This window comes from Thalia democratica, chromosome 2, assembly GCF_965202585.1.
Source record: "Thalia democratica chromosome 2, ktThaDemo2.hap1.1, whole genome shotgun sequence".
Taxonomy (NCBI): Eukaryota; Metazoa; Chordata; class Thaliacea; order Salpida; family Salpidae; genus Thalia; species Thalia democratica.
Window position 1 is genome coordinate 40,794,863 of NC_139166.1, and position 25,738 is coordinate 40,820,600.

At 24.9% G+C, this 25,738-nt stretch overlaps 1 protein-coding gene across 2 annotated transcripts in view; it reads left to right on the forward strand.

The window, feature by feature from the left end:
- The first annotated feature begins 2,954 nt into the window (after positions 1-2,954).
- Positions 2,955-25,738, forward strand: part of LOC145829223 (dynein axonemal intermediate chain 7 homolog) — a 35,780-nt gene continuing 12,996 nt past the window's right edge. The window contains exons 1-8 of one of the 2 annotated variants that reach the window (XM_082936965.1): positions 2,955-2,978; positions 5,101-5,196; positions 10,003-10,143; positions 18,590-18,727; positions 18,810-18,953; positions 19,268-19,448; positions 19,788-19,868; positions 20,910-21,061. In XM_082936965.1, coding sequence (XP_082793091.1) covers positions 2,973-2,978; positions 5,101-5,196; positions 10,003-10,143; positions 18,590-18,727; positions 18,810-18,953; positions 19,268-19,448; positions 19,788-19,868; positions 20,910-21,061 — 939 coding nt within the window. In that variant the 5' untranslated portion in view covers positions 2,955-2,972. Of the gene's footprint in view, positions 2,979-4,389; positions 4,469-5,100; positions 5,197-10,002; positions 10,144-18,589; positions 18,728-18,809; positions 18,954-19,267; positions 19,449-19,787; positions 19,869-20,909; positions 21,062-25,738 lie in introns of those variants that run through there. The other variant, XM_082936964.1, reaches the window with a different exon arrangement.

Below are 25,738 nucleotides of genomic sequence, written 5' to 3' on the forward strand. Positions count from 1 at the left end.
CAAATTCAGACAATTAAAGCTCCGACAATTCAAATTCTTAAAAAAAATTGAAACAGCCACAAATAAAAATGTAATGTATATTTGTCAAATATAAAGAATATATATGTAGGTCATATTAATATCTACAAGTCATTTTTTCTTTTTGCAAAACGTTAACTATTTTTTGAGATATGGCTTAAATAAAGTAAAAAACGTAGTTATTTTTAGTGATTTCAAAATATCTTCAAAAGTTCTTTAGATTTTGAACAAAAGAAAAAATGGCTTGTAGATATCAATAATACCTACATATTTTTAAATTTTTTTCAAATTTATATCACTTATTGAGATATAGTCTTTTAATTTTTTTTTAAGAATTTGAATTGTCGGAATTTGAGTTGTCCGAATTTGAATTGTCATGTAATCAATTTTATTTTAACAGATACAAAACTAAATATTGACAATCAAACTATTTACATTACAAGTTATGACAACTAAAACTATGACATTTTTAAGAACAATATTTTCGTTCACTTAGGTGTGGTATTGTCAAAACTACTTAAGTGATATCACAATAAATGACAAATCTCCGTGTAATGATGATATTGTCAGTTTTATAACATTATATTTATGCGATCGCTTTCCAGTATATCCTTTAAATAGTTTGATGAACTACATTTTAGTTTTAATTTCAAAACTTTAACTTGGTGATACTTCTCTTTAAGTTCTATTCCGACAAATAATTTGTAAAAAAAACAACACTTCAATACAAAACTTTAAAACATTTCTTTAGTAAAAACTTTTACGTTTTCAGTTTTGACGTACTAAATTTTTTAGTTTTCGTTATTTTGAAAATTTAACATTACAAATTGTTACAATTTTAACTTAAAAAGTTAAAGTTACAACTATTTAAACTCCAGTTTAACTGTTCATTATAACGACTTTTTATCATTAATCGAGGTTTCCTATTTTGTTAACATACTTTTCTTAGTGACTATCAACACTTTATGCTAAACAGAGTTAAGTTTAAGTTATCAAAAGCTATTTAAACACTAACTGGTGTATTTTGATTTAATAAAATTTAAAGTTTATTTTTCTGTACTATCAGATATTAATTAGAAATATAATATAAACTAGTTTAAAATTTATGTAGTAAACAGTAATTAAACTTAGTGACGATTTATCTTTTTACTGTTCAATGACTTTTACTTCAATGTAAGTAAATATATTAATAAGTTCTTGAGCTAACATTCAAATATTTTAATAATTCCTAGTTTTTTGTTTAAAAATTTTTGAAAAATTTTATTATAATTATTTTACATTTATAAGTGAGACTTTAATTTTTCATTAGTAATCTTGTAGCTGTTTTTTAAATAAAAGCTTTAATAAAAACGTTATACTTTAATATTACCGACCTTTTGTATTTTAATTTAATAGTAGCTAAATTTTAATTCTATCAAACATATACTTATAAAACTTTTGTTGAAATAAAAAAAAAAAATTAGCTTAGTCTCAAACTTTTATATTTTTATTTTTACTAATTCTTTTTTATGAGTTTGAAAGGTTAACTTTTAAATTTGACACACAGTTAATTGAAATGGACCATTGATAGCATTATTTAGTTGAAGTGCTGATTTTAAGCTTTTCTATTCTATCTTAATAGATAAAAAATGTCGGAGATTTACAAATCTTAAAAAATAGGGATATACAAAAAAGCTTTTCTTTTAAAATTTTATTTAAAAGAAATGTTTTTGTTTGATCAAAATAAACAGTTGAAATGCTTTTAAGTATATTACACTTGTCTAAATTAAGATAATTCATTTAAAGTATTTGGAATTTAAACGTTAAAAAAAGTTGTTTTGTTAAATATTTTTTTGTTTCTCAATTAAAAAAAACTTGATAAAATCCTAGCGAAAATTAAATTTTCATTTTAAAAGACTTTTAATGTTATTAAGTTTCATTTTACATAAATTTTCTTTTATTTATTTTTACTTGAACGCAATTTTGTTTCAATAAGTGATCAGGAAAAAAATAAATGTCAAACTCAAAATTAGATTGACAGAACTTAAAAAGTCTTAATTTGAATTGTCGAAAATTAGAAACTAATAATTAAAATTGAAGGGATTTCAAATTTTAAAGTTTAATTGTAGTATTGTGAATTGTCAGAACTTTAATTGTATTATTTTAACTTGTTTGAATTTTAATTGTTGACGTTTGAACTATTGGAGCATGAATAGTTGGAATTTAGATTATCAATAAATGAATCGTTGTTCACCGTAAAATAGCTGTTAAATAAAAATAAAGTCCCTGTTAGGGCACTGATAAATTTTTTATAATGGTATATTGTTTATTAAACGACAAAAAACACTCAAAAAGTTTAATCCAAGGACCTGGTGCACGAAAAAAAACCTTTCGCTTATCGAGTTATGCACCAGAACAGTTTAACGTCATGTCCAGGACTTAATATGTTTCTCTACGTTTCTCTATGCTAGAAGTTTCACTATGTTAGAAGATTCTTTGATTTTTTTGATTAACTTGTACTATAATGGTTCGCCTACTTTTTGAAGTATTTTAGAGCCTATATACCACATTTTTTCACACTAACAATTCTTGTAAAAATATAGAATTGAGTTACAAGCAATAAATATTATTTATATGTAATACAAACTTTTTTTCTTCATTAAAAAGTACCAGGCTTGAGTAATTGAGTTGTGATTTTATCACATAATCTTTCAACTCGCTAAAGAAAAAAAAAAACTTCTAATCTATATATTTAGTTGTTAAAAAAAGTTTTAAGATGTTTATTAAACCAGTAGTTTTTGAATATTATGTGAATATTATACCAAACCAAATGCTCTTTGTTTAATATATTTCTTAGTTATCATTTGTTTTATCAAACATGTTAGGGAAATTACCAAACTTGAACTAATATATTTTTTGTTGCCTAGTGAAAGGTACACCATAAAGGTTATCTTTGACTAGAAGAAATATTAAAAATGCCAGTGAGTTTTAATGCTTAAAGTAATTTTATTTATTTTAAATAAATAGTATTAAACTACTTTTAAATTTTTTTATATTATTATTATACTGTATAGGTTTATACAAACAAGCAAAGAATAGTTATAATGACTTGAATAAAACTTTAGTTTGACTAAACTTAGAGATACATTGATGGAAATGCTTTATTTAAAATACTAAATATAGTTAGCAAAACCAAATTATTATATTTTTTTACAATATGCACAATACAACGGCAACTAATCTCTTTGTTTTTAAATATTAATTTACTGAACTATATAGTGAATCTTTTGTAAGTTTATAACTTTATACAGTATACTTATTATGTTAACAGTGCTAGTTTTTATTTATTTTTTCACTTAAAAAATTTTTTACATATAAAAAATTTAAAAAAGTTAAATTTTTATATTGGAAGTCCTAAGACCAACTTTTGAGGTATCTAAGTTTTATTCTTTCTATTTTTATGCTCAACTTGTCAGTCTGATAGTATATATTTTATGATTAATACAAGTAATTAATATGTTGTTATTAAGTGCTGTTATCAATTAGTACGAAGTTTACAGTATATTTGCAACCAGGTTGTTAAATTCAATAAAATTGCTGACTTAAGTGTGTGGGTTTAAAAGTCAACTCTATTATTTCAATATACTTTTTTTGCATTTAGATTTTAATAAAGAAATTGTATGTCATTTGTTTACAGGTAACATATATGTTTTATTGTTGTTTAAAGTTTTGTTTTACTAGCAAAGATTAATTGCTTTTTTATACATTAGTTTTTTGAAAGTGTTAAATTTTGTTTATGTTTAATCTTAGTTAAGATGTTATTCATTAACTTAACAATTGAAAATTGAAATTTTATTTTAATGTCTTTTGTTGCAGTAGTAAGATAAGCTAGCCATTTTTATTTCTAATTAAAAGTTATTTAAATTTTAGTTGAGTTTAAAAAAGAAATAATAGAATGAAAAATAAGTCATTTTAGCATTTGTAGTTTTAGTAGATAAACTCATAGTATGACACAAGTTTAATTTAAAAGATAACCATATTTTTCTAAAATTCAAATATTTCTACCTAATATAAATCAATAAACAAAATGTGTTTATTTAGTTTATATTTTTATTTGAATTCCTGGTAAAATAAATTTTTAAATTTTTTATTGATTTTCTTTAAAGTGTTTATTGAGTTGTGTTTATTATCTAAGTATCTTCTTAAAACTTTGTTAACTTTGATTTTTGTTTGCAAAACATTTTTTTTTAAGAATAAGAACCAATTCCAAAAAAAATATTTTTAACACAATGCAAAAGTATCATTATTGAAGATCTTCAAGATAAAAGTTTTTAGTATACATTAGATTAGACTTAGTGTTTGCTTTTTAAATTTAATATTTTTAAAGGCACCGAATAGCTTAACTAGTCATAAAAGTAAAAATATGAAAGAAGGTAAAAGAATGGATGTAAAAAAAAGTAAAACAAAAAAAGTTAGCTAAAATTATGTTTAAAGTAGCATAAAATATGTTTATTTTGAAGGTTTTATTACTAAGTTACAATTTATTGTTTAGTGCCTTATGTTCTAGTTTTTTTAGCTTGAATTTACACTATTTTTATTAAACTAAAATATAGTTTGTATACTTTGTTAGTGGTACAGTTTACAAAAACAGCATTAACATTTAAATTTTTTTTTTGATGTTATTATACATTGTAGTTTTATTTTATGTGGTTGTATTGTTGTGTTTAAACTCACAAATTGTAAAAGTTAGACACTTTTCTAAAAAAATTAAGATAGCTTTAATTTTAGGATTCAGATTAAAAAAATTAAAATTATGTCTCAAAATATGAGTCAGTATTTTTTTCTTAAATTTTTTCATTGCTTATACTTTAGCAGCAACTGGTTGAACATTTTAATTGTTTTTAAAAGTACCAGTTTATGTCTCAGTTTTTTTATATTCATAATATTTGCCTACTTTAAGTACTTACTAAGGTAAAGTTTTTGCACAAAGTATAAAGTATTATAAGAGCAATACAGTCTATTAAAAAAAGTACACCTTATTGCACAAACTATAAAACTATTACTGTATTTTTTCTTTAAACTAGTAATATGTTTTTGTTTCAGAAATCTCAAAAATCAGATGGTTTGAAAACTCCTAAACTAGATGAAGAAAATCAAGAATTAGAATTACAAGCTGAAAAAGAAAGACTTGAAAGAGAAGTAAGACATATAATATTAAATTTGCGTCAATAAAAAATACTTCTATATTTTTTGAGTAAAACAAATTTTTACAATCCTATTTCTAATCTAACCTAAAACAATAATTGCCAATGATACAATAATTAATTACTTGTTACTTTAACTAAAAATCTTTACTGTAGGTATAATTCAGTATAGTGTTAGCAGCATTTTGTTGATACAGATAGTTAGAATACTGTGTTAATGTTTTATTTGAAATTGCTTTGCTTAAAAATTTTTTTAAACATATTCTTAAAAACTATATTTTCACTCTAGGTTTACTATTGAATTTGTTAAATGTAAAAATTTTTTTAAACAAACAAGTGAAAGATATAGTAAAAAAAACATATAAAGCCAAAAATAATTAATATTGTTTCTTAAACAAAACAAAGTTACTTAAATTAGTGTGTATCTAACAGTATAGTTAATTGAACGACAAAAAGTACGCTCAAAACATTAGTCCTACAACCTGGTGTATGAAGAACCTTACTATTATCAAGTTGCACACCACGGATACCTTTTATTGCTTGTCCAGGACAAAATTAACACTTAAAATTTAAAAGCTTATATAAACGGAAAATATACTAAAATATAGTATATACGAACTATATATACTATGAAGTATATATAAATATAGAACATATGAAAAAAAAAAACAAGAATTTTAACTTATGGGTTAAAACAAATTAAGACTATACAATTTTTCAGATATGTAGCTTTATGTCTTATACCTAATATATTGAGGTAATACAAATTAAAATAAGAAATTAAAAATGTGCTGAAGTATGGCTATTATTATTGTATTTAATAGTTACTATTGAATAATAAAACCAAATTAAGCTTTATAAAAACTGAATGCTGAATTTTAGAACTTATATGAAAATCTAGATGAAGTAATATAATAGTATAAGTATAAGTCCAATGTGCTTTGCACCTTGAACTTCACTTGTACTTTAAGGTATTTAGTTTAGCTTTAAAAATTTTTTAGTATTATTAAAGTTGTCAAGTTGAACTTTTATGGGTGACTTTTGCAAAAAAAAAAGTTTGCGCCTTATTTACAATTTTTACTTAATGTATATAAAAGATAAGAATTGGAAACTTTTAAATCAAGTTAATATAAATCTGGTATACTCACAATTTTCAACCATTTTTTCCCTTTTATTTATTTTTTTATATGTACTTTTTAGTTTTTACAATAACTTGTACCTCTAACCCTTACCCTTGGTCAGTAAGCGGCTTTCAGATTCAATTGGGTGGGAATTGTGCGCGGGTTGAAATTGAGCGGTTCCCTCTTAAAATTGTACTTAATGCAAACTAAATTGTCTTATATAGCTTGTCATCATATAGCAAAAAAGCAATCAAATTCTAGAAAAAAACAAAAATGAAAAAAATAAACTATTTAACAAAGTTTTATTAAAAATAACTATTGAGATTGACACAACTAAATGCAATTTTCTAGACACAACTTCAAACTTGACTTACAATGAATATAAACCATATTGTGTCAAAATCTGGAGTTAGATAAATAAACAACAAAACAAACCCCTTATAAATTATTAAAATATACTTTGCAGTTATGATTATAAAGAGAATTAATAGGCTTACCAAGAATAAAAAATATTTAACTACTCCATAGCCTCCTAAAAAAGCTTTAAACTAGGGGTTGGGCAATGTATGGCCGGTCAACCGGATCAGGTCAGTAGAGTGAAAATATGGAGTAAGACCAGCTGGCCAATGTTTACAAAACTTTGTGTAATCTCGCCCCCAAAAAATGTAAATCTGACCTTCTAAATAAATTTTAAAATTCAAACAAGATCTTCTGCAATATTAGATGATGATCAAAAAACAAAAATGTCTTAGGCAAAATTTACAGGATACTTGAAACTGAACCAAATAAAATTAGTATTTGTTGAAATGAAATTAATAAAAATTGTATTTTGAACCTAGCATGTTTTGGCTAAAAACTGCACACCATACCAGCAGTTCGTACCTAGGAAAGGGATATCAAGGTGGAAATTTACTGTATATACATATATTTTTAGTGATTTTTTTAGTAATAACTTACACTGTATTTCTAATTGTCTTTACCTTAATTTTAACCAAAGTCAAGTATTTATGTTTAAAATACCACCTTGATTTTTCAGAAAAGTCTTTTTAATTTAAAACCATTTTATTCTGCATAATAAATAATGCAATTATAACTGTTACAAATTCATTTCGGAAATAATATATGATAAATTTAGTTTTTTTTAATATAATTCTTTAAATTCTAAGTCAACTTCATTTATAAGTTTTTATTTTTGTATTATAAACTAATTACCAAATTTGTAAAACATGTGTTTTTTGAAATTTAACTACATTTTTACCAATTTTTGCGTAGTTTTTATTTTTTTTTATATAATCTATTATTGTATTCAAAATTACATATTTAATAATCTGTTAAGCAGTGAAACTGAATAACTGTAACTTTTGCAGTAAACTATATTTTAAAATATTATAGTATTAATAGTTAATATTCAGTTTATTAGTTTATAAAACTAAAGGTTTTCAATACAAACCAATTTAAGTAATTTTGAATTGTTTTAACACAGAACATTAATGATTTTTTGATTTTTGTATTATTTTTGATTTACAATATTTTCTGTTTATTTTTTCAAATAGTTTATTTAAATTTAATTAACAAATGACAATCTCTAGAGAATCTAGAGTGAAACATTGTTATGTTCTAAGAACCTGTTAAATAAAATCATTATGATTTGTCTTCTTATATGTATATAAGTTTAGAACTTTTTATACTTCAATTTATAAACAAATTTCAATAATAAAAATAATTTTTAATAACTAAATAAACCAGTGAAAAATAATTACAACTATAATCTAAGTTTTAAATCTTCTTGATTGATAATATTTTTGTTTGTATAAAAATTGAAATTCTTGAACTTCATAGAAAATTTATAATTGCTGATGTTTCTTAAAACATAAAAACTTCTAAATCTATATATAGTTTTAGTTATTTATAATACAAATAAACGACTACTTTTCGAATTGTTTACAGCAGTTTCAATGCGTTTAGCACAGCATCAGAACAAATATAAACTTTATTTGCGAATTTTTAAACAGTAACAAAAATACACATTATGACGTATCAAATAAATATAATTAAATATAGGTAGCTCATTTTAAAAACAGCTTCTGTACTAGTTTATTTATATTTTGTGTTGTTTATAATTATTTTTAGTTTTGTTTTGTTGCTTTTTATCTTTTTTTTAAGTACATGTTTTCGTTATGAAGGCAGGGTTGCCGTCTTTCTTTTCTTTTGTTTATCGATGATTTGTTTTTAGTTTTTTCAATAACTTTTTCTAAGCTACGTAAATTACATATCTTGTTATATTTTGGTTTTCTTTAATTCTACAGAGTTTTTCGCATTTTAAGTTATAGTCTTTGTTGCGTCTTTAAGTTCCCATATGTAATTTGATAGTTCAGTTCTAAGTCTTTTTAATTTATTGTTAATACTTACCTTATGGTCACCGTTTAGAATCTATTTTCGAATGTTATACTAGTTGAACCCACGTAAAATTTCGTTATTTTATTTGTTTTTATTTTAGCTCGGTAAATTAGGTTGCTTGTACCTAAGCTACCTAAATTTATTCAAATTTATTTGACACGTCATATTGTGTATTTTGTTAATTAAAAAAAAATCCAATTAACTTTATTATTGTTCTGATGATATGCTAAACGCGTTGAAGCTGCAGTAAACAATTCGAAAACTTTTTGTTTTTTGTTTTATAAATATTAATCTTTGCTTTTGTATCTAGAACTTTGACATTTGTCAATTAAAAATCAATTCCAATTATATTTTCAGTGATATTTTTTTTACAAATTTATTATACTATAACAAACTTTATCCTTTACATATACAGCTGTTTTAGTAATCTTATTAATCAGTAAATGAACACTACAAACATAAGGACAAATTTATTAAAAATATAAATTTGTAATATTATACACACAGTTTTTTAAATAAATTGCTTACATTAATGTAAACAACTAATTTGTAGTTTGGTTGTTTATGAATTTTATAATTTTCATGTTTAAAGTTTTAATCTTTTCTATGTTACATAATATATCTATCCATTCGATGTATATTACACCACCCTAAGTTTTATTTGTGATTATTATTATTTATATTTCATTTCTCATTAATTATTTTTTTTGTTAATAATATTTAATTTTGACGACTGTTTTTATTTAGTTTTTTATAGGTATTGTGAAATGTTCTTCAAAAAATAACTTTTAGTAATATTACTAATTACTTTCTCATTACTTGATCGTACTATATATATATATATATTTGTGCTTTATTTAATTTAATTGTTACTTAAGCTCTGAATATCCTTTAAAGTGAAACAGTGTCAACTAAGTAACATTCGTTGAATAAACTTTTGATAATATGGCTTTTAATATTCAGCACTCTAATTCATACAGTATTCTAACTTATGTCGTTCAATTATGTTAATTTTAATGTTAAGTTTGTACAAATTAAATTCTTAAATCTAAAATAACTAAGATTAACATCATAGTTTATAACTATAAAAATAAGTCTTATGACTTTAAAATTAAACTTGTATAGGTTACTTATAGCATAACTTTAAACAGATAAAAATGTCCCAAGAGTTTTCATAGTATTTTATTTAGTTGTTTTTTCATAATCTTTAAAGAAATTTATTATATATAAAAAGTAGCTTAACATATTCTTAAGAATAATTGAAATTTGTATTTGTTTTGTAGGAAAAAAGAAAACAAGCAAAAGAATTATCCGAAGCTTTAAAATATTTAAAGCAAAAAGAGTATGTTGAAACAAGGAGTTTAGTTTCAAAAATTGACGACCACAAAGTATCTAAGTTTAATGAAGAAAAAACTAAATGGGAGGTTAGTTCAATTTATTAAAGTTTTGTACTAATGACTTGTTGTAAGTTTTTTGAACCCTGGAAATCTTTTAACTATTAGTATTTTGTCTGGTCAGTATTTATCTCTAGTATTTGACCTCCTTTATTTAATATTACAAGTGGATAGAGAATATAAATATTATAAATATTTTTATAGCATTAAATGGAAAGAGTATTGAAAATCAGTATACTAGTCATTATACTGTTTAAAGATGTTTAATTTTATCAAATTTTTATATGTTTGTGTACATAATTTTTATTTTATATTTAAGATTTAAAAACATAGACAACTGTCTAAAAATAGCTTTGAAGAGGTCACATTATCTTTTAATCCTAAATATTATTGTCTAACAATTACTAAAACATTGTCAATGGTAAAATAGTAGATAAAATTATCTTGAATATACCTTAATATTATTTAAAAGTTCTTAAAAATTCTTAAGTTTTAGAAAATTTCTAGAAATTTTATATTTTCTTTTGGTATGAAGTTGTAAACACTTTTTAAGCTAATTATCATAGTTGTGTACTTTTATTTAAATATGTTATACATGTTAACTAAACATGAATTTTTTCAAAAAAAAAGGCTACAGTTTTGTTGTTTTTTTGTTATTGTATAAAGTTTATGGTATAAGTACTCTCAGTTATAAATTTTCAAGATAAATTGTTCTACAGAAACACAATAACATCTCAATTTTGTTGTTATGTGTGTACTGTACATCCAACCAAATAACTAACTATGATGGTTGTATTCTTGTGCTAATTGTTGTATAACAATGAAAAAATTAGTAGCTATGCTGATTATAACATTATTTAAAATTAATCTTTTTACTGAAGCTGACAACGTTTTAAGAAATTTAACTGTGATGATTTGTTTGTTTATTCAGATTTGTTAATACTTTTTGATTGTACCTTTTTAGTGGAGACTTCAAAGCTACTGTAATAAAAATAATTTAATTTCACTAATACAGCTATTCCTTGTCACTATGTGAACTTTATCATTCCTTACATGAAGAAAACCATTGTCTAATAACCAACCAACGTACCGATTAGGAAGCCCTTCATTAATTATAGTTTTTATTTTAGCAGCTTTTTTGTTTGATAATTTATCGCTTTTACAATGGTTCTTTAAGTTAAACGTTATTTTAATTATTTAGATTGATAACAAGCCTTTACTACAGTTACTTGGGTCAGAAGTCATTTTATGCAAAAAGTAAATTTTTTATCTTAAGTAATTGTAAAATTAGAATAGAAATCGATGTTTATAATAAACTTCAAACTTGCATGTTTACATTTTATTTTTGGATACTGGGAGCACAGTGGGCCTGCAACTGGAAATAACAAAAAAAAAAAAAAGAATTTTTTGTCGGTAGAAAGCCATGATTCTAGCGCATTTAGTGCTTCAAACTAAACTTTAAAATTTTATCTATAACGAAAGTTATGCCAGTTGGCGCAAGGCGATTTGAAGGGTTTTACTAAGTTCAACTTATAAGTATTTAAAAATCGAAAATCAACAATTAAATAAAAAATTCACAAAAAACAATGTTAACATAGTTTTATTTAATTAATTTTTTCAATGTTTATAAAAGCTATTTCAAGGAATCGTTTAATAAGTTGAATATGTATTTAATAAAATTAATTTCTTTTTTATTGTAAAAAATGAAAAGTATTTGATTAAAAAGTTTAGCTGATATTCTTGTAAATAATTTTTCTTTTTTACTTGGAAAATTTTGGCACGCTTGCACCATCTATTTGTATATGTTTTTAGATTTAGTAGATTGAAAAAAACACTCTCAAAACATGGTGCAAGTATACCAATTTTTTTTAACTTTAGAAATTTTAATAGAGTGTTGATAAAAATTATGCAAAAAATGCACATTTTGTTTAATTTTTAAGTATTCATTATATAATTTTGTTAGGAAGAGATATTTTTATTAAACAAAAGAATTGTATTTAATATCTTCTAAACATCTACAAGCTGTTAAGAAACGAAACTTAATATGTTAGTTTAATTTGCCTTATTTTAACTAAAAAATTTAAAAATAATTCACTCATTTAAAAAGGATTTATTAATCAACTTCGTTTAGCTCATCATCAGAATAAACTTGCTAAAAACTGATAATAATATAGTGTAATATAGCGGGCGGTTGGTGTTGTTAATAGCGTTTCGTGTTTGTTTCGTATTAATGTAGTCCTAGAGGGCCTGAGGTAGGAACTACCTTTAATTGGGGGAAGTCCCCTTTTTTGTGCTAAACGCTTAGCGCGTTTAGCTCTTGAGGTTTTTACTGAATTTACCTTACTCATTAGGTTCAACTTAGTAATTAATAAGTATGTAATAAACTTAGTATATATAATTTCTTTAATGAAGTGAGTTTATTGAAAACGTGATGTTAATGTGAAAATTAGGAAGTAGAATTAGAAGTGATAATGCAGCTAATAAATCAGTTGAATAAAACTGCGAATAATAACACAACAAATAAACACAAAGTTCTACAAATAGAAATGTCTTAATGATGTTCTTAAAGTGTCTGAGTGACACAATCTTAAACACAAAATAGGTCTTACTAAAAATACTACTAATAATACAGAGTCTTAATATATGTCGTGCTTCATGCACAACGATGACTAAATTAAGCACAATATAATATGATAATGCAAATAAGCATCAAGATCTTATAAAACGAAAACAATAAAAAAGTTCTTATAATAAATTCGTGTGCGTCTCGCACGGACTTATGGCTTAACTGAGCACATTACAATACAGTTATACAAATAAAGATAAAGTTCTTATAAAATGACAATCATAACAAAGTTCTTAAATTCAATCAGTTTCTTAAGTTCTTAAAATTAGTGTGCTTTTTGCACGATCTTATGGCTAACTGAGCCAAAAACAAAAATAACGAACAACATATCGAACTGCGCGTAGTGCGCAAGCTAGGGCCTAATGAGCATTATCACAAACATTTTTAAAGTTTTATAGTGTAATTTGATATAAAATCGTCTAACGCCCCCTGGCGGTCATTTAAAATACAACAAAATGCATATTTTGTTACATTTCCCCACCTAAAAGTCTTCAATTGAAGTCTTTTGGTGGGGTCTTGCAACATTTTTAAGTGTTTCTTACAAAATGTTAATGCAAAATTTTTGAATATTAATTATCAAAATGTACAACATTGTTAGATAGTATTATTTTTAAGTTAAAAATGGTTCTTATAAGTGCTCATACAATAGTGAAAAGTAGATAATACTGTCTGTCAGAAGTTTTAATAAGTGTTCACTCCATCGGCAGCCATCAGCTGCTGATTTTTCTGCCCGTCTCTCTAATCTGACCAGTTTTAGGCGCTAAGCACCTCTGTCCATTGAATACCTCTCTTCAACTCGGTTTGATCTCTTTGTAACATCAGCTGTGGTGTATAATAGCTACCAGTGACTTCGAACGTCAGAAACATTGCTTCGCGTCTTTTCAATCATCTGATGACGTATGTGGTATTTTTTCCGTTAGGCTGTGCACAAGAGCAAGTATTTGCGTCTTTTGTATATAACAATTTTTTGCATGCTCAACCATTAACTTTAAGAAATTTAGTACAAAAGTACTTGTTATAAATGGACAAGGCAAGCAACTAAAGAACATTAATAGTGATATCGATAAAAATGTTAATTGTTAATATTTCAAATGTCGTTTAGGGTCAATTTGAAAAAAAAAGTATTAAATTTTTTAATTTCTAATAGCTTTGCTCAAAAACATTGTTACTAAAATTTTAATTGTCAAAAGAAATAAAGTTATTAAAGTCTTTTTATTAGAACATAATACATTTAACCTCTTAAACGTTTTGCTTAAAACAAACGATTTTAATAAAAACAAGATATAAAAGCAATATGTGAAAGCAATTAAATTCCTACTGTGGCAAAGTTAATAATTTTAAATCTCCATGCTTAATGCAAAATAAACAAAATTATTTTTTCTTAAATCGCAAATGTTTTCCGTAAAAATTTACTACAAGTAAAGTTTAATTACCCGAGTTTAAAATACGTGATTAGTCAACTGTAAAACTTTTACGTCTTCCCAGTTCGCGAAGCAAAAAAAATCAATTAGCTTTAAAAATTATCTTTCAAAGTAAAACTTTACGAAACAATTTTGAGCAAGTTCTTTCTGAGCAAGTTCAATTTTGAGCAACCAAGTTTGAACTTGTTTTAAATCATTCTAAGTTTTATAGGTCAAAAATATATTGGCTTAAGAGAGCAGATTAAATTAGTGTTTAAAATAATTATACACATGTTTTCAATTCAAAGTTGTTTAAATTGACCTAAAAAATTAATAGGCTAAAGTTTAGTTAGGTAAAAGATGTATGTTTTTAAGAAAAACACACTATTGAACTTAATTTGGTTCTTAAAATAACTTGAAAAAATTTTTCATTTATGGTCGTAAAATTTGACCTATATTACACTTAAAACACATTTTCACAAGCCGTTTTACTTTTAAAACCGTGTGGCTATTTTTTTTAAATCTTAGTGGAAAGTTTTTTGAAAACTTTTTATCAGCTGCATTGTTACTCGCACTTTAAGCGTTAATAAACTTTTTTGTTACAACAAAATTTAAAACTGACTTCATACATTGTTTTTTTAACGTTCTTTTCAAAAATAAACTTGCTCAAATACATACAAAGTTCAAAACTAAAACTCTTTAAAACCTCTCACTACAAGAAGTTATAAAACTTATTGCCATAAAATCTTAAAATATTAATTAAAAAGCTTTAAGATTTACATAGTTTCTTAAAAATAAATTTAATTAAAAAAAAATTTTAACAAAACTTAATTTTAATTTAAATTGATAATGTTTTTCTTAGTATAGATTTTTAAAAATATTTTAAATATTTAAAATTGATATTTAGTTTCGAAATTGTTGTTTAAAAGCTTTTTACATTTAATACATTTGAACTTATGAAGGTAAGGAAAAAAAAATTAAAGCAACAGAAATTTAAGAAAAACTACATTTTACTTGAACTGTGTCTAAAAACCTCAAAACTTAAAAATTCATAAAAATTTTAATACAAGTTATTGTCACAACCAACAAATTTGCTGCTATATCACTTGTTTATATTTATATAGAATATTGTTTAATTGATTTTAATGAAATTTAGTCAAACGTTTTAATGAGTTTTTCCTGAAGTTTTCATCCTGTTTTTCTAAAAGTTATTTGTAGATTTAAAAAGATTTTAAGGTTGCTTGCCTGATAAAAAAATTTATTTACCATAATGGAGCACCAGAAATTAATACTTTTCAGAATAAATTTCTTAGTTTTAAAGAGTTAAGTATTTCTACTTAGTAGAATCAGAAGGTTGCAAACTCATATTAAACACAGAGTCACCATTTGTAGTCATCCAAGGCCTATGGTAGGAACCACCTTTAGTTGGGGGAAGTCCCCTTTTTTGTGCTAAACGCTTAGCGCGTTTAGCTCTTGAGGTTTTTACTGAATTTACCTTACTCATTAGGTTCAACTTAGTAATTAATAAGTATGTAATAAACTTAGTATATATAATTTCTTTAATGAAGTGAGTTTATTGAAAACGTGATGTTAATGTGAAAATTAGGAAGTAGAATTAGAAGTGATAATGCAGCTAATAAATCAGTTGAATAAAACTGCGAATAAAAACACAACAAATAAACACAAAGTTCTACAAATAGAAATGTCTTAATGATGTTCTTAAAGTGTCTGAGTGACACAATCTTAAACACAAAATAGGTCTTACTAAAAATACTACTAATAATACAGAGTCTTAATATATGTCGTGCTTCATGCACAACGATGACTAAATTAAGCACAATATAATATGATAATGCAAATAAGCATCAAGATCTTATAAAACGAAAACAATAAAAAAGTTCTTATAATAAATTCGTGTGCGTCTCGCACGGACTTATGGCTTAACCGAGCACATTACAATACAGTTATACAAATAAAGATAAAGTTCTTATAAAATGACAATCATAACAAAGTTCTTAAATTCAATCAGTTTCTTAAGTTCTTAAAATTAGTGTGCTTTTTGCACGATCTTATGGCTAACTGAGTCAAAAACAAAAATAACGAACAACATATCGAACTGCGCGTAGTGCGCAAGCTAGGGCCTAATGAGCATTATCACAAACATTTCAAAGTTTTATAGTGTAATTTGATATAAAATCGTCTAACGCCCCCTGGCGGTCATTTAAAATACAACAAAATGCATATTTTGTTACATTAATAGCGTTTGTTTCGTGTTAATAGCGTTTCGTGTTTGTTAATAGCGTTGTTAATAGCTCGTTAACAGCGTTTCGCTACGTGTTGTGTACAACACCAACCGCCAGCTTAACGGAATTGTGAAAGATGCCACACCTATCCATGATTTAAGTAATGTAGTATACATATTTAAATGTCATTGCGGAAATGACTACGTTGGTCGAACACCTCAACGTTTCCACGTCAGGCGAGAGCAGCATGTCACGAAAAAGCTAAAACGATTTAATTTTAATGACGACGTTAAGCCGATAGGTGAACAGTCATCTATCCAAGAGCACCTCCTCAACAACCCTGTTTGTGCTGAAAACTACCTGGATAGTAGATTCTAAGTTCTATCTAAACCAAGAAACACTACCATCTCTCAGTTCTAGAATCTTTTTTTATTAGAACTTGTGAGCCGAAAATTTGCAAACAAACAGATTTTTACAATTTAACACTATATAAATAGCGTGTTTTTAGTATTGTTGTTGTTGTTTATTGTCTTATTTTTGTAAAGTACTTTTTATTTAATTTTGTTTCAGGTAAAATTTATACTATCTTAAATGTTTTTTTTTTACAGTTTTGTTTTACAAACAACTTTAAATCAGCTAAGTATAGTTCAACTCTAATTTAAACATTTTCAACAGACTATTAAGCTTTATGACGTAACAATTTTTAGCTAGGTATTTCAAAATTACTGTTTATAACTACATTCACACTATATTATTATCAGTTTTTAGCAAGCTTATTCTGATGAAGAGCTAAACGAAATTAATTAATAAACCATTTTAAAATGAGTGACTTATGTTTAAACTTTTTAGACAAAACCAGTACCAAAACAAAGCTATTCAAAAGCCTTATTTTAAGTTTGAAAACAAGCACACTTAAAGTATAAAAAATGCATAGAGCAAAAATTTTTTATAATAGCTGATACCAAAAGTCTGATAACTTTTCTTCTATTAGCGATTTTCTTATTTAATTCAGAATTCTTAATAAATACAACCTTAGGCTGCATTAAAATTATATGTTTGTAAAAATTTACCAATAATGGTTTTTTAAGAAATTCCATTCCCTATTTCCAGTTTTACGCGATTTGGGGCCTTTTAAGGGAAATCACTTTTTTATAACCCTATCTTACTTTGTTGAGTTTTAAATAAGCTGCTGGTTGCTTTATACAGATTTATAATGTTTAAACAAATCTGTAAAAGTTGTTTCATTAAAAATCTATCTCCTACATTTTTTGCACTAAACAAATTTTCAGGAAATGTTCCTTGCAGTATTTAGAAAAATCTCTCGTGGGAGTTCTTAAATTGCTGACCAAAAATAACTGTTTTTCAAAAACAGACAAAAAAAAATGTTTTTGTTTCTTGGTCAAAAAAATTTATGACTTTCTTTTTATTTAAATCCATTATAAGGGATTTTTCTAAAAGTTAAAGTAAAGTGTTATTCAAAAAACAATCGGCAAAGATCATTAGAGCCTATGCGTTGAGAATGAGACAAGCTCAATTTTTATAATAAGACCAACTTTTATCACACCACTTTGATCAACAAACCTTTGATCCACTTTGATCTTAGTAGTCTGAGACCATGGTATTGTTCTCATAGAAACTCGTCAGTCAGTCGTACTCGAAAAAAGCTAGTTTTCAAATTACAAAATTTGTACATGTTTTACCATGATACTACTGTTTTCTGATATGATCATTAATGTCAGTTTGTTTAAGTGCAGTCTAAGTGTTCTGAGAGTTTTAGTCTAATGACCGAAGTAATGTGATCAAAACTAATTATTCTTAGCTTGTCTCACTACACGTAAAAGTTATGGCTTTTGCTCTGATGACTTTTACTGATGTTTTCTATATATCTTAACACAAATAAGCCTGGCATCTGTCTTGCTAATGAAATTAGACGTTGCACTGCAATTAGACAACTTGATGTTCTTGATCATATAAGCAAACAGTAGCTTTATGGTAAAAAATAAAAAAACTGTTTGTCGTTTGAAGACTAAAGCTTTCTTTAGTTACAACCTGCTGACAAGTTTTAAAAAGAACAGAACCCAAGTTTCAGTCTACTAAAGGATTTTTTTCTGATAATCAAAGTGATTTCATTAAAAAATTTGTTAGCTAAAGTATTATTAGTGAAAAAACTTGTTCCTTTTAAAGAAATAATTGAACACACATTTTAGCTTGAAAGATTTAGAAGAAGTGGTAAACGCCCTGATCCTCTTGAAATAAAATCCATCAACACTTACGTTTCTTTGTTGCTTGAAAATGCTAGCTGTGAAATTAATCAAGTTCTTACTGATGTTAAACTGATGCTCTCAGTAAGCTTGGCTAATTTATAATTGATCTTAGGTTCATTATACTTTGAATTTTATTGATTAACAGTTAATTATGTTTTTAAAGTTTTTGGAAGAATTGAGATTTGTTAACCAAAATTATTCAAAAAACTTTCCATATGAATCTAATAAACTTCGTAAGCAGAATATTTTACAGTTGGAAAGTATTATTAATCAGAGGTATAATGATGCCACTCTTAAAATTTTACAGGTTTTTCATTGCTTAATCTGACAACCTTGTTAACAAAAACTGTTTTTACTTCAAAAAGTTAATAGTTTATGATAATATTTCTTAAAATTTAAATTTTCATAATGTTTTGTCTTATATAGTTTAAAATTTTTAATCTTTGTATTAGTTTTAGTAATAATAATAGCATAATTTAATTTTAATTTATAAAATTATTTCAAAACTTCATACAATTAGAATTATTTATTACTATTTTGATCAAAAGTTGTGTTCTGAATAGTATTCTACTTGGCATTGTTTTTAAAGTTATAACAAGTATCAATAATATTCTATGAAAGGAATCAGTTTTCAGTGCAGAATCAGACACTGGAAATTTAAGAAAGATTTTCAAAGGAGAATTTGAAACATTTCTAATATGGGGAAACCTTGGAAAAAATCCAAGATTGCTGACTTTTAATTTTCCAGAAGAACAAATATTTGTTGATATTAATAAAATGATAGCTACAGCGAATATTGCTAGTTAGTTTACCTTTTACAACATACTTTGTGAAGGCATACGTTCTGTACTATTTGTTTTATATAATTAGCTGCCGTCACAATATGTTTAAAAGAGATGAGATAAAATAAAAACTGTATTTCTTCTTTGAACAAACTTTATGAGAAAAATAGTTTGTTCTCACTTATACTATTATTGTCGTTATCCTTTTCGTAATCGTTATCATTACTACTTTTTTTTGAAAATTGATTTGCAACTTTTTCAAGCAAATCTGTTTTATAACTCACGTACATAAGTTATTCATATTTCAAATAACAATAAATTTATATTTAGAAAAATAAATCAAACCCTTAAATAAACAGTTAGAATTATAGTAACAAAGTACGACCATCTTTCTAATAAATGCAGTACTTTTTATGAAAAGAAACTTGTTCAGTCTACAGGTGAGTTTAGTTTCGAATAGCTATGTTTAAAATATTCTTAAGTGTATAAAAAGTGTAAACTAATAAAAGTTTTATTTATTAATATGTCTATCTTTTGGGTGAATGATAATTCAAGTTCTGTCAACTCAAATTCCGATATTTCAAATTCTGATAATTCTAACAGTTATGGCAAAAAGAATGTTTCAAGAGTTTCTTATAATCATTAACTTTTTAATAGGACCTTCTGCTACATTTTATTTTTTGTATTTAAGTTATTTTTGAGCTATCACCCCTTAATTTTTTTTATAAAAACTGTTTATAAACAATTTGAAAATAATAATCACAATATGAATAGTATTTTCTTTATTCAACTGACATGTGTTTTTTGTATTATACGATTAACACAGTTCAACGAGTAAAAAAAAGTACTGCAATGAAAAAAGAAGATTAAGAAGACTAGTATGTGCATTTACTTAAATATAAACCATATTTATTATACACTAATAACTAAAAGTAGATAAATAATATGTAAATCTTTCAAATTGTGAAATGGAGTAAATTTATAAAAAATAGTTAATCATTAGTGCTATGAAATCTTATATGTTGATTCTTAAATACATCGTAGACAAGTTACATGTAGTATTTAAGTTTTATAAGTTAGTAGTAATATAAAACAGTTATAATGTTAACAAGAATAAAAGTAAAATTACTACAAAAGCGAAATGAAAACAAAATACTATTTCAACACAGAGAAACATATGTCAGTTAATTAAAGAAAAGTACTGTAAAAAATTTTGTTATTATTGTATATTCAAGCGAATTCGTTTCGTTAGGATCTGTATTGCCAAACTTTTAGCTAGTAATTTTAAATACTTGCATTTTAACACTATACTTTCATACCAAATTACTTTTAGCCAATGTTATACTCTAATTGCTCATTTACAAAAATCGATGTTTTTATTAAAAACTTCTTAATGAATAAAAGTTTATTAATGTATTCATAGTAAGACTTGAACAATCTATATGTAACTTAAGAAAATAAAATATTTTTATACAATTTAGAGAATTGTATTAAAGAGGGAGACGCAGAGATAGCTAAGTCGAATGAAAACATTACTAAAAAAATTTTTGAAACAAAAAGAGAAGAAATACATTTAGATGCATTGACAGATGAAAATATTGCTAAACAAGATGATCCTCCGCTTTCCGGAAATGTATTTTTCACTTTACAACTTTAATTAATTTAATGAATTTTTGAATTAATACTTTTTAAGTTTTATAGTGTTATAGTTACAATAACTTAAACATGTAAATAAGTATTTGTGTTTAAGATTTAAACAAAAATTTTAATTTATAATAGTTAGCCATTATTTTTATTAAGTTTTTGATTAGTATAGCATATGTGATTTTAAAGATAAGCGATAAATTTACTACAAAACTGGTTTACCAGAGAGTTTTGGATATTCTATAATGTTTATGTTTAATTAATTTGAAGATTTTGAATGCTTTAAAATTTTTCTGTTGATGAATTTTTCCTTATCATTATAAATGATGGTCAAAAAACGACAGTCAACTAAACGTTTGAATCACAGTTATACTGTTTTTATTGCCAGTGGTAGTATGCTTGTAATATATGTTAAAATAAAATTGTTAGACAAATGCAAAGTTTTAACGCCAGAAAAGTACTAAATTGACTTTTTTTTATTACTGATATATTAAATAGAATGCTAAACGCATTTAGACTCACCTAGTTTATTACGATGTTAAAAAAAATATCCAATATTGTTTTTAAGCTAAGTTATTGTATGTTTTTATACTGTTTTGGTTTTGTTAAAACATACTGTGCTTCTCAAAACTTTTCTGAATTGTTATTTTGGTACAATTCTTGAAATTTATTGCTCCAGGATTTATTCTGCGACCTGCTAAATAATGTAGCTTGATTTTTACATATTCTTGTTATAAGCTCAAGTGTAATTAATGACTATGTTTAAAACTAAAAAAAATCTTACTTACTGTAAAATATATCTAAGTCCTTGGATTTAGCCTATCTACTGTACTAAAATCAACTTATAAACCTGTTTTTGTAGCTATATACAAAATAAGTTTAAAAAATCTAAAACAACTATTACATGGTTGCCACGGGTCAGGCCAAGTCAGACTAAGTCAGTTTTTTAGGTCAAAATGGCCAAAAGTTAGTTTTTTTGGGTAAAATGTCAGATTTTGTCAGTTCAAATCTACAAAATTTCTGGAAATTTAGAAAATTCGTTATATTTCACAACGTTCAAATAGTAAAAATTAAAAAAAATCTTTTATAAAGTAGGACTAAAATTGCAAAATATTTCTAGAAACTTGTTGTACAATTACCCTATTTGAACAAGCAGTTTTTGTATGCTTTTTAGTTTTGATGATCTATGGCAAGGACAGTTCCATAGTGAAACTGTGATATATACACAAAAGTTTGTTTTGCAGAATTTAAAAGTCAAACTGTTTTTTGTTCAAGTAATTTATTAAGTTCTTTATAAATTAGCTTTTAGTTTAGTATTTTATGTAATAAGTTTATGGTTTACTTCTTCATAATTTTTTTAGAGTTATTCAAATTTCAAAAATAAGTAAAATCTGATTATGTAATTCATTGATTTATTTTAAAGATTAGTTGTATTATGATGATTTCATAGACTTCTCTGTAGTTTAAAATTTATATTTCTTAGAAGTTTTTAAAGAGAGCCTTGCGTTTGTATATAAATTATAGTTACAATTTCATGACATGTTCTTTTTTTTTCTTTTTTTTTTTAATGCTTAATTTAATATTTTTTGTAAGATCCAGGATAATTTTTTTAGTATACATCATGATATAACTTTAAAAAAAGTTTTAATTAGCGTTTTTCGTTTTGCAGAATTTATTATGGTCTAGTTTAAGTATTTTAATAACAGTTTCCTTGCGAGTATTTTACTTAACATTTGTGACTTTAAGAGATTGTTTACAAATAAGTAAATATATCTAGCAGTGAGAAAAAAGTATACCTAGTTCAGTGCAAAAAATAATAACTAAGTTTATATTATTTACTTTTACATTCCAATAAGTACTTATTACAATTATCTTCCGCTGAAGTACACATTCTGAACACAGCACCTTATCAATAAAAAGTTTTTAGCTTAGAATTACTCGTCTAAATATAAAAGAAACCTGACAGAAAGTTTTTATTTTGGTTCAAAACTAGTACTAAATAAAAAGTGCGTACTAAAATGCGTATTTAATAAGAGTCTGTAATATAAATGTGTTTTTGTCAAAATATGTTTACTCAAAATGCGTACTTATCAAAATATGTGTATTCAAAATGCATTTTTTATTGGAAGTAAGTTCTTAAAATGCCTACCTAAATGGAAGATCAAAGTCAGGCTAAATCGGTCAAATAATTGGAAAGTCAGATGTTTACAATACTTTACATCGCAACCCTGTAATTAGTTTAGTTCACACGTGAAAAATTTAAATCCTGATTCAAGAAAATTCAATTTGGAAATTAAAGTTTTGACTTGACTGTTTTCTAACTCTTGTTGATTTTTAAAATGGTTTAGATAGTTTTTTGCTTTTCACCAGTTGCTACTACCACTGTAAATAACTCTTTTACGGTTTGTGCTTTATCGATTGTCAATATGAATTTTAAGACGTGTGAGTATTTAGGAAAACCTTTTATATCTTAAAGAGCTGCATGTATATTTTCTTATGTCGTCAGTAATGTAAGAGCTTAATTTTAAAAGTAATTTACCATCAGGTTAAAAGTTATGACCAAAAAAATATGTTTTGTTTTAGTTGCTTTTTTCTAAACTTATGTAAGTTTGAATTTATATTAAATATTTTTAGTATTATATGTTTTGGTTTTAAGAAAACAAATAGAGAGATCTCAACTGCTGGAGGAGAAGTAATATATTTATTCTTTCAAAAATTTATTTTGCAAACTAAGTTTCGGTCAAAGACCTCGTCAGTGCTTAAATAAATCTAAAAAAAGGTATGTGACAGTCATGGAAAATAGCATTTAAACAATTAAATTAAAATAAAAACAAATTATTACTGAAAATTTTTTTACTTAAGAAACTAAACAAATCAAATTTTAATATTAAGACTGAGTTTTAGTAGAAGTTTAAATTTTTAGCTAAGTTTTAAAATCAATATAACAACAATAATAATCATCAAAGCTGTATGTAGCTTTCTTTTTTCTTCTAGATAATTTACAGACTAAACATTGCTTAAGCAAAAGTGTAGTTAATGAAATGAGCTTAAAATTTAATCGAAATTGGTGTAGCTTATTTTAATCGTGACGTAATTATTGAAAATTTGAACAATCTTGTGCTTTTAATCGTTATTAAAATTAAAATTCCCGCTCAAATGCTTTATATGAAAGCTTACAGTTAAAACAAATTTTTACCTTAAAACAAAACAACTTAAATTATGGTGCTAAGTTTGAATTTTTGGCAAAGTTTAAATTCTAGTTAAATTTAAAAATCAAAGAACAACACAAATAAATAAGAATAAGGTTAATAATAATAAGTGGGCTTAAGTTAAGATGCATTTTAATCAAGCTAAATTTTATTGTGACTTGAATATTGTAAATTTAAGTAGTTTTGTGCTTGTAATAGTTACCAAAATTTGAAAATTTTGCTTGGATAATTTAGAAAAAAAAAAAAAAATTACTTTAAGAAAATTATAGTTACAAAAATTAAAAAGCATGCATAAAACCTGTATTACGAGTAATTTAAGTTTTGAAGTGGAGTTTTCGGAAGTGCGGGCAGAAATAAAAGAGTTCGTATCGTTTGTTTAGATTATCCCTTCTGTCTGCTTTAGCGATCGCGACCTTTTCTAATATGCATGTACTGCAAATGCTTTGTGAGTTTTTTGCTTTGCCAATGTGGTGGATAATTTCCCAATCTATTTTGTATTCAATGTTCTTATTTTTAAGCTTCCATATATATTTCGATAATTCTGTTCCGTTCTGTTTATAGTTTTCAAAGTCACTAATATGGTTGTACCATCTTTTTTTAAAAATTCCACCCGTTGAGCCTAAATAGTTTTTTGTTTCGTTTTCCGATTTGATTGTCGCTTTATATACCACATTTTCAACTAAGCATTTATTCTTGAGGGGACATTTGTTTTTTGTTCGGCAGTTGCAAAGTGTTTCGTTTGGATCATCGTTTCTTGTTTTTAAGTATTTTCGATTGTGTTTTTGGATTCACAATAAAAGTCACAATAAAATGTGTGTTCAAGTCACAATAAAATTTAGCTTGATTAAAATGCATCTTAACTTAAGCCCACTTATTATTATTAACCTTATTCTTATTTATTTGTGTTGTTCTTTGATTTTTAAATTTAACTAGAATTTAAACTTTGCCAAAAATTCAAACTTAGCACCATAATTTAACTTGTTTTGTTTTAAGGTAAAAATTTGTTTTAACTGTAAGCTTTCATATAAAGCATTTGAGCGGGAATTTTAATTTTAATAACGATTAAAAGCACAAGATTGTTCAAATTTTCAATAATTACGTCACAATTAAAATAAGCTACACCAATTTCGATTAAATTTTAAGCTCATTTCATTAACTACACTTTTGCTTAAGCAATGTTTAGTCTGTAAATTATCTAGAAGAAAAAAGAAAGCTACATACAGCTTTGATGATTATTATTGTTGTTATATTGATTTTAAAACTTAGCTAAAAATTTAAACTTCTACTAAAACTCAGTCTTAATATTAAAATTTGATTTGTTTAGTTTCTTAGGTAAAAAAATTTCCAGTAATAATTTGTTTTTATTTTAATTTAATTGTTTAAATGCTATTTTCCATGACTGTCACATACCTTTTTTTAGATTTATTTAAGCACTGACGAGGTCTTTGACCGAAACT